General features: G+C 36.6%; 1 protein-coding gene across 1 annotated transcript; it reads right to left on the bottom strand.

Moving 5' to 3' along the window:
• Window positions 1-6,415: 6,415 nt before the first annotated feature.
• On the bottom strand, window positions 6,416-9,992 carry LOC110113156 (UDP-glucuronic acid decarboxylase 2). The gene is made up of 5 exons (XM_020845604.2): window positions 9,230-9,992; window positions 8,702-8,849; window positions 8,504-8,583; window positions 8,334-8,417; window positions 6,416-7,043 (listed from the first exon to the last, which is right to left on the bottom strand). The coding sequence occupies exons 1-5, from the start codon at window positions 9,827-9,829 to the stop codon at window positions 6,633-6,635; spliced, it is 1,323 nt and encodes a 440-aa protein (XP_020701263.1). The 5' UTR covers window positions 9,830-9,992; the 3' UTR covers window positions 6,416-6,632.
• Between the last annotated feature and the right edge of the window lie 479 nt (window positions 9,993-10,471).

Here is a 10,471-nt window from a genome sequence, read left to right as displayed (position 1 = left end):
CAGATTATGCCTTAATTGATCAGGAAATCAAGGGAGTAATTAAGGATGATTGATACGATCATATCGTCCTGGACGATCGCAGGATCGGCCAGGACGATCCATTCAAAATCCTTAAGTTACTTCAGGACGATAAATATCGGCCAGCTCGTATCCAGGGCTATTGTCAGGACAATTTTCCTCTGATTTGAACTGATCGGCAGGGACGATCGAGAGATCGGCCTGGACGATCTAGCCAATTTTCAAACGTCCAGCTTGGCATCCAGGGCGATGCTCTGTCCGATCTTCTGAGTTTTGTACTGATCGGCCAGGCCGATGTCGATATCGGCCTGGACGATAAAGTCGGCTACTTGCAATTAATGAGCTCCTTTGAAGCTCTTCTATTTAAGAGCTCTTGTTCAACGTTTTTTAAAGACCTTTGGCTGCTGTCTTGACCTGAGAAGACCTTGAGGAGAGAAAGAGAGAGATGGAGAGAGAGAGGATCTTGTGATGGGTAGCTTGTGAGGGGATTCACAAGGGTTGCTTCAAGGATCGCTCTGCTTGTCTTTCGTCTGGAGTTTTTCGTCCGTGGAAGGGTCGGTAGAGGTAAGGAGTTTGCTTTTGGTTGTGGTTCTTTGCCAGCTTCAGGAGGAAGCAAAATGAGGCAGGTTCTCTGCTTTGCCGGGGTGGCAAAAAGGAGGTTCTTGTAAGGGCTTCTCCGCCTAGCCGTGGGGGCTAAAGGAGAGTCACGTTTTGTAGTGCAATACTTGGAGGGTGGCTCCAAGGAGTGGACGTAGGTCGAGTCGACCGAACCACTATAAATTTCTGTGTTCTTTTTCTTGCTTCCGCACTTTTAAATTCCGCATTTATTTTTTGTGGTGTGATTTGGTTTATGCAATTTTTATTCTTTGTGAAAAGAGTTTTTAAAATACCAATTCACCCCCTCTTGGTTAGCTTGGGACTAAGTTCATAGGGCTTAACATCCCTAACGAACTTTCATACACCACTACAAATAAAGAATAAATTGATTATCCAATCATAAGATAATCTTTTCTTTGTTCTTCATATTTTTATAGCAATTATCATTAAACAAAGATCACTTCCATCATGGATCTTCCAAACATAAGAGCAAATTGATTCTCCAATCTCAATGTAATTGTTTCACAAGTCTATGTTTCAATAATGGTTCTATAACTTTATTTACGTGTAAGTTATATACCTCTATAATTACCACAACATGAACATACTCTATATTCTTAAATAATAAAACAAAAATGCTTCATCATTAATAATTTGAAATCATGTTAATATTTAAATTTCACCTAAAAGATCTGATAATCAAAGCACAACAATATCAATCATAACTTTCCAAATCGCAATATGCATATTATCCAGACGGAACGCTATACATTTCGGCATATTCTTCAGAGTTAACAACACTCCATTTATTTTGATCATTTTAGAAAAATACCTTTTCATTTGGCACTAATAGAATAATTCTTCCTTAAAACTAAACTTTAATAATTTTCAAAATAGAACTTCCATCACTCCATGATCTCTTTATATTTAACTAAGATCTTAAAAAAATTTATTTTTTAAGCATCCAAATATATCAAAATCGCTAGACCTCGTATCTCTTGGCTTAGCAATTCTATATATCTTAGATCCTCCCAATTTAGAATAGCCTAATAAACAAATCATCAAGCTTTGTCGCTTTTGCATGGCTCACAACACTCTTTACTACTTTCTAACTTTCTTATAATCATTATAAACATCAACAATATTTAAGTTTTCTCACTCTTTAAAGGCATTTTTTTCAATAACCTTTTGTTTCGCCACTCCAAATATCCTTACTAATATAAAATATGCTTCTACACTCCTAAAATGTTTGTGATGTTTTTAATAGAATTAATTATCTCATCAAAAGTTTTGTAAAATTATGGACTTATACTTTGCCTCACATAACCTTTCTTGAAGATAAACATCTTCTCAACTTTCATGTCCCATCATCATATACTAGATCAATCATTTCTTATGATTTTCTTTATGTTCTTAAGATAAATATATACAACTGCAACTCTATGTCATGTGGTCAACCTTTATCCTATAAACACCTCACTATTTTTCAAAAAAAAAAAAAAAATCCTTCAAAGTAATTTATCAGTGATTTTGTTGTTCCACTTTTCATAGCATTTAAGTAATGTTTTGATTTCTTAAAATATGCATTCACTATTGTAAAATCATACACTTGTGAAAAGCAAGGATAATTTTATCTCATTACATTCTATCTCCAATTGCATAATGAACATGAATCCACTCTTAAACTATACTACAGGAAATTATATGTCAATTTCAATCATCAACAATAAATTATTCTCCAGGCACAATTCATTCATTCTTTTCAATTTTGTTTTTAAAAATGATCTTCTGATCTAACTCGAGGATCATTAGCACCTAGAGCATTCATCAATGATTAACTTCTACTTATCCTATCATTAAACTTATTCAAATCAACAAATTTATCGTAAAGCCCTCTATCCAGTACTAACTCAATCTAATTTATGCAATTAACTTTCAAATATGTTACAGCTATAACCTTCTCAACTGAGCACCTACAAAACTTAACAGGGTTGCTTTCTAAGAGGAAAGTCGTCGAGGAGCAATACAACCACGGAAATATTTTCATTATCAGAAAACCACACAAAGACTATTTACATTAAGAAGAAGAAATAAATTCTAGTCTCCTCCACCATTATTACAAAAAAAAAAAAAAAACGTAGTTGAGCTGAACGCATACTTTACTCTCCTAAAATGATTGCATTCTTCGGACTGATTAACTCTATTAAGATTCATTGGGGATTGCAGCTTGAAGGCCGCCTAATGCTAAACAGCTTGAAATATATTATATCAAGAGTAAGCTTAATGGGTTCCGGAACTCAAGTCATCCATAGCAAGATTAATGAGTTCCAGAACTCAAATACAGTAGAAAGAACGTTCGATTGAGTGTTGGCAATCAAATTCGTGTCCTGCAGAACTCAGTATTACCATTAAAGAAATGATAAAGATTTCTGAAACAAAGTTCTTCTCCAAGAAAAATAAAACTAAGGGGTCTGCTTGTTATCGGACTTCAAGCAGGATTTACCATTGCAGCGAGCGAGTTCTCGTCGTCGTCGAAGGAGGCAAAGGTAAGAACGTGTCGTCTATCAATCGTGACTTCTGAATTCCGATCCGAAGGAGGAAACACTACCTCGCGCGAGCTCACGCGTCCTGGCGGCGAAGTCGACAGGAACAAATGGAGAAGAGGTGAAGCAAACCTTAGACGGGCCTATTGAGTAAAATAATTAGTAATTATAAAATACTATATAATAATTAAATGATTATATCTTTAATTATTTAGAATGTGGTCTTTCATTTGTTATTAAATATGTGCATCAAAGTAGCTACAAAACTCAAATATGTCAACAAAGTTAGCTCTTTTATGAGTGGATCTAAAGTGGGTCCTCATGGCCCATTAGCTATGCTCAATGTCATAAATAATAATTCTATTATATTATATTATTATGTTATTAAGAGGTAATATAAACCCCATGATTTCAATGTAACATCTTTTTCCCATCGAGAACTTAGTTGCCAACATATTGCATGTATTTGGTCTCATCGATCAAACCAATCTTATTATTCGCTACCCACGACCACGAGGGTCGAATCTTACAATATGTTGTCCCACATGGAGCATGGAAATACAATTTATTGTCTGATGCAAGAGCCGGTGTCATCATTCTTCGCTATCATATAGATATGATTCGTGGTTTGTCGCCCACACGAGTCAATCTCGCATTTTGTTGCACTTATAAGTGACAATCTCACCATTTGTCCCCCGTATAGGGGCTAATATCTTTGTTCATTGCTCTTATAACTATTTCATTGTTACTTATTTTATTGAGTTAGAGATTAACTTGCTCAAACTAATTTCATACTTATAAGATTTTATGTTGAATCTCCCCAACTTGTGTATTATAATCTATTTAAGTCCCTAGTTTTACAAATATCATGATATTTATTATCCTTTCATTATTTTATCTTTTTACATTAAAATTTTATAACAATAATTTTTTTTTAAATAATTAATATTAATCACAAATTCTCTAAGTTCGGATTAAAAAGATTGATGATCTATCCAAAATTTATAGTCTGCAACTTAAAACAAACAAATTTCTTGCTCTACCTATTAACTTACCATAAAGTTATCTAATTTAGAGGTATCAATTTGAGTTTGGCGGGTTGGATTTGGGTCTAACCCGAATTGGTCGGACTTGAATATCTATTGGATCCGAGCCTAATTCGTTTATCATATATTGAATAAAAAAGGTTGTTTTCAATACGTGCAATTGCTACGTACAAGTTGAGTTTATTTTTTTATGCGGGAATTTCTCTAAGTACTAAAAGTATAGAGGAACTACAATATAGCGCTGCAATGCCAACACTTGAGCGTTGGTGTGCCATAGGGGTACAAATTTTATCCTAAAAATACAGTAAAAACTATAATTTTTACGTGGAAAATTCGAAAGAGAAAAAACTACTTGGCCTAACCTATATGAAATGATATACTATATAGATATATTATAAAAGTTTCGCTCCCCCTTAATTTGAGAAGACATGATTACAAGTTTGTATTTCTATAAATGTGAGAGAGAATGTCAAATATGCATTAGTTAAATGATGTTTGTTTGACAATGATGGTCTATAATGACAATCAATCATATGACGACAAATGATTGATGGAATCAAACAATGATAGTTATTAGCTTATAATAGTAGGCGGTCAAATGATGGAAGTCAAGTGATGGTTAATTGATAGTAGTTAGGAGATCACAATCGTGCAATCTCATTTAGGGGATGATATTAGTTGGTAGTGATTTCCAGTGTCGAACATCAAGTAGAGCTCTAAAGTTCTTCAAATATCCATACTCCCTCCCAACTCAAGTTTAGATTGTGTTCGCGTGAGTAATGAGAGTATAGCATTTTAAGTAAATCTAGCCAAAAAGTTTTTTGACTATCTTTGATGTGTTTGATTTAGGCATATTTGAACTTGGATCGGATTACCTTTTCTGTCATTTGATTCATCTTGTCAAGGCACTTCATTTCATTATGAGTTTGCTGAAATCGAACTGTGGATGATTCTGAATTTAAAGTTTCTAATATAAATATTGCAGCATCATTTGTGCTAATCAAAGTTAATTTTCATAAGTTATATCAATTGAAAAAAAAAAAAACTTCATCTCATAATTTTGATATAAAAAGATTTTACATAGAAGAGCTATTACTTGTGTTCAAACACAAGGTGGTTTGACCAAGTATTTTTCTATTTCGGTTGGATTATATCAAGGATCACCCTTAACCCCCACCCACATCTTTTTGCTTTAGTTATGGATATTCTCACTACATATTTGCAAGAGGATGTACCTTAGTGTATGCTTTTTGCTAATAATATTCTTCTTGTTGATAAGACTAGTGAGATAATTGAAGGTAAACTTGAATTATGGAGATCAACTTTAGAGTCTAAAGGTTTTCGCTTGAGTATATCTAAAAATGAATATATATAGAATGTGATTTTAATAATAATAGACCTAGTGAGGTGATTGTAACTTTGGGCGATCAAGACATTAATAAGAGTACATGTTTTAGATATCTTGGATCTATTGTTTATAGAGTGATGGTGAAATATATGAGATATTATCATCAAAATTCAAGTTAGATGATTGACGTGGAGGAATGCATTGGGCTTGTTGTGTGATAGAAAAGTCCCCCTCAAACTTGAGGAAAAATTATATAAGTGGTGGTGAGACTTGCAATGCTTTATGGTGCCAAATGTTAGCCATTAAAAGAGAAACATAATACTACGTTAAGTATTGCAGAGATGAGGATGCTCATGTGGATGAGTGGCTTTACCTTTAGAGATAGGATACAAAATGAGTATATACGTGAAAAGTTTGGAGTAGCACCAGTGGAAGATTAAGAGAGAGTTGCCTTAGATGGTTTGATCACATAAATGTCTAAAGTGGTCTTTAGACTATATATATATATATATATATATATAAAAAGGTTGAAGTAGCTTTAATGACAGATAAGATTTTTATGTTTAGTTATATAAGACACTAATCTTCAAATGACATAAAAAATATCACTTATATTTTCAAAATGATATACAATTTTAGATATTATTTAGATATTAATTTTAATGACATAAGATTTTTATGTTTAGTTATATAAGACACTAATCTTCAAATGACATAAAAAATATCACTTATATTATTCAAAATGAGAAACAATTTTAGATATTCAAATAATATAAAAATTTAAGTGTAGATACACAAATACAAAGAAATTCAGTGATCCACATACAAATCCCTTGCATAAAAATGAACTGCGAGATTACACATATCACGTAAAATATAGAGATTATATTTATATTCGAAAAAGAAAACAGAACTGCTCTCCTGTTTCGACCAGTACTAATAAAACTGTTTAACAGCGGTCAAAAAAATAAAATAAAAAAACACTGTAAACCCCGAAGAGAACATATGAGAGGGGGCGAAGGCGAAATATATCTTCTTTCTTTGTTCAAAAGGGCGAGAAAGAAAGAAAGAAAGGAGAAATCAAACAGATGAAGCAGAGGTAGAGGAGGAGGAGGAGGAGGAGGAGGTGGTGGCGTGGTCGCCGAAAATGCGCTTACGGAAATCGGAAACCATGAGGGGGAGGCCCTTGCGAAGGGGTACCTTAGGTTCCCAGCCGAGGAGCTCCTTGGCGCGGGTGATGTCGGGCTTGCGTTTGTGAGGGTCGTCTTCGGTGTTGGGGCGGAACTCGATGCGGGCGTTCGGGTCGATGGTTTCTTGAACCACCTGGGCGAGCTCCACCATGGTGAACTCGCCGGGGTTGCCGAGGTTGAATGGACCGACGTGTTCTCCTTCCATTAGTTTCATCAGGCCTTCCACCAGGTCCGACACGTACTGGAAGCTTCGCGTTTGTTTTCCGTCGCCGTAGACTGTTAGTGGCTCCTTTCTTAACGCCTGCACCATTGATCACAGTAAGAACAAAAATTAAAGTAGATTCACATTCACATGATTCTTATCTAGTTATTCACATAAATCCAGCCAAATTCTTGTTCTTCATATTTTGTTAACATAAGTAAAATTTATTTCAGTCATATAATTCACTATTAAAAGGCACATCAAATCAAATATATTTAAAAAAAAATATTATAATAATCTACTGATCTGTATAGGGGTGTAAATAAGTAGAGCCCAAGTGGAGTAATCTCTTAATTGAGTTCAGGCTCAAATTTGATTATTTAATCAAGTAAATCAAGTTAGAGCTCATGTTAATATACTTATTATAAAACGAAAAAATGATTATGATTCAAATAATTTAAAAAAAAAAATCAAGAAAAAAAAAGAGAAATTACAAAGGAAATAACAAATAACCATTTTGTTTAAGAAAGATGGATATAATTTTTAGACAATTTTAATAATTTTATATTTAAATTCTTGAATTTTAATATATTTTAAATATATTTTATACTAATATAGTTATCTAGTTGAGTCAAAATTTAGCTCAAATATGACACATTAACTCATCAAGCTCTGCTCACAAATTATTTCTGGAGCTGAGCTTGAGCAAGATCATGACTTACACCACTAATTTTGTCCCAACAAATTAATTGTGGGATAAAAACTTGATATTGTTGTTATTGGAGAAATGTGAAATTAGTAGAGTAGGACAATTATTTTAGACTGCTGATTTTTTTTTTTAGAACAGGGGTATCTACCCGCTACCACTCCAAGGGGAGATCTTGACAGCATAACTAATCTCTCACCAGAACCTAGCGAGGTCACCCACCGGCATCGGGCCCACACTTGCTTTGTCCCACTGAAGAGGTGAGACCGTAGTAGAAGTGATTCGAACCCGAGATAAAGGGATCCCAACCTTGCTCGCGCACCAAACACCCTAAGTCTCGGTGGGTAAACTGCTGATGTGGATTTGGCGTTCCAATCAATATTTAAAATAAGTGGATTCAGCATTATTAAAAAGTGGTGCTTAGTTTAATGAATGTTAAAAAATTATTAGCCAGCATCACAAATTCTTTATGCAAGGACTGTTTTATTCCCGATTAACTTCTGATCAAAATATTTTAATATAAGTTTTTCCCTTAATCTAAAGTTTTTTTTTACTCGTATATATAGGACTTTCAATTTTATTTTTCATAATCTTACAAAAAAAAAAATCATAATATATTTTATACTTACAAGCAATTAAGAAAATCCTAGTAAGTATACAAAAGATAGAACTAAGTAACTAACCTGGGCGACGAAGTTACTGACTACCCGCCCATCATCGATGCACATGCGCGGCCCGTAGGTGTTGAAGATCCTAGCAATCCTCACCTAATCCCAATTTAAATTCCATTAATCAAAATACAAAATAGTACTCACTAATAATTGTGTTGACAACGAAGGAAGCCGATTCGTACTTCAACTTGAGCTCCGCGGTGGTAATCCATGGTCAGAGTCTCGGCTGTCCGCTTCCCTTCGTCGTAACAGCTTCGAACCCCTGCGTGCCCCCACTACCGCGTGTGAATAACACAAGAATACAAGAAATTTGGAAACCACAGACAACGCCATGGAAATGAAAATTGAGATAACAGGTGGAGAGAGAAAGAGAGAGATACCGATGGGATTCACGTTGCCCCAATAGGTTTCGACCTGCGGGTGCTGAAGGGGATCGCCGTAGACTTCGCTGGTGCTCGTGAGGAGGAAGCGGGCGCCGATCCTCTTGGCTAACCCCAGCATGTTGAGGGTTCCCACCACGTTTGTCTTGTGCGCTCGGCCAAATCGTAAGAGTTAAGGAAATTGACGAAGAAAAGCAAACAGAGAAATCAACAAACAAAATTTACTGGATGTGTGAAGAAAGATGATATGATCAAAGAATAGAAAAACCGCCAAACAATTCCCAACAAATCAAAATGCTATTTGGATTTCATCAGCAATAAGCTAGACCGTAAAAGGGGGGAAATGAGACAAAAGGGGAAAAAACAAAAAATAAAACATAAAGCGGTTCAATCCGGGGTTAAAACAAAGGAAAATTAAGTTTCGTGAGTCCAAAAACTAAGCAAGATATTAGAGAAGAAGAACTCCAAATCCAGCTGCAGTAACAACCCAGAGGGTTAAAATTAAAATCAGATCAATGAAAAGGATATAATCGTCTTGACGGGATTAAACTTGTAATGAACAGGGGAAGCGGGACAAGCAAGGTGGTAGATCTGATCAACCTCAAGGAGCAGCGGCTCAACCACATCGTGACGGATCAACTCGAAATTAGGGTTTCCAAAATGATGCATGACATTCTCCTTTCTCCCGGTAAAAAAATTATCCACCACAATAACGTTATCCCCCCTTTCAATCAACCGATCCACCAGATGGCTCCCCACGAATCCCGCCCCGCCCGTTACCACCACTCTTAGTCCCTTTCTCTTCAGCCCTAGCGGAACTTTCCCCCCAACAGAGCCTATCCTCGCCGGTTCCAACGCTTGCCACCGCCTCTCTGCCGTCGCCGCCATCCCCACCATCAGGTGCGCCGCCCCGGCTATCTCCTGATGACCCGCCGGCGATCTCGGCACCAACGCGAAAACGATCGTTGCCAGAGCCATCCCAGCTATCAGGAAGAAAAGGCGCTGCTCCCGTAGAAGATACCGCACCGGGCGCGGCAGCGAAGGCCATCGCTTCATCTGCTTCGGCGAGTAGGCGGCATCGCCAAGTGGCTGAGCCTCGTGGCCGCGGTAAATGAGCTCCGATCCCATCGTCAATCCGATCCAATCCGGCGGCGTGTAAGAGGAGAACAAGATTAGTAAGATTACGATTCACGAGGACTAAATCGCAGCCACGTTCTGTTTCAATAAGAAAATTCCGCCGTGAATTTGGCCTCCGGCATGTGAAAGATGCCGCTCTGGCGTCGCCACTCGGTGGTCTTCGAGCTTTAAATAAGTCGATGAATCGCCAACAAGGTGTTCCGCTGTGCCTCCGGATCATTTTAACTTGTTTCCGCAACTCACCCACCTCGGCGACTTCGCCGCCGCGCGAAGTTTCCTTTCAACTTTCAAACTATTGCATAAAAAACCCGAGTATCTCATGAAATTACCGATCATGCCCTGGTTGTTGGTATGAAAGCCAACAAGTAAATTTTATGGGTCGATGGGGTTCGTTGGGAATTGAATAATGCGGACTTAACTCGTTCTTTAAATCGCGTAAAGAGAATCCGTGAAGTCCGATTCAAAGTGACGGACGGTTGAGATGAATTTATAATTAAGCAGTAATTATCATAGACGGTTCAGATTTGTTTAAGAAAGCTTCCACTTGGCCGTCAGTAGTAGGACTGCAAGCGAACCAAGCATTCAACGAGCACTCGTTGTACTGTTCCATTAAAGCTCATTTATGATCGTTTA

This window comes from Dendrobium catenatum, unplaced genomic scaffold (assembly GCF_001605985.2).
Source record: "Dendrobium catenatum unplaced genomic scaffold, ASM160598v2 fragScaff_scaffold_875, whole genome shotgun sequence".
In the NCBI taxonomy this organism is placed as follows: Eukaryota; Viridiplantae; Streptophyta; class Magnoliopsida; order Asparagales; family Orchidaceae; genus Dendrobium; species Dendrobium catenatum.
This window is presented reverse-complemented; position numbering and strand designations above follow the sequence as displayed.

What these genes read in the sequence shown, in the direction of transcription:
- LOC110113156 (XM_020845604.2), bottom strand. Translation starts at nt 9,829, where the DNA reads ATGGGATCGGAGCTCATTTACCGCGGCCACGAGGCTCAGCCACTTGGC. An exon ending in GGGCAACGTGAATCCCATCG is followed by an intron (nt 8,584 to 8,701) that starts GTATCTCTCTCT and finishes GGGGGCACGCAG; the next exon opens with GGGTTCGAAGCTGTTACGAC. An exon ending in TCAGTAACTTCGTCGCCCAG is followed by an intron (nt 7,044 to 8,333) that starts GTTAGTTACTTA and finishes TCAATGGTGCAG; the next exon opens with GCGTTAAGAAAGGAGCCACT.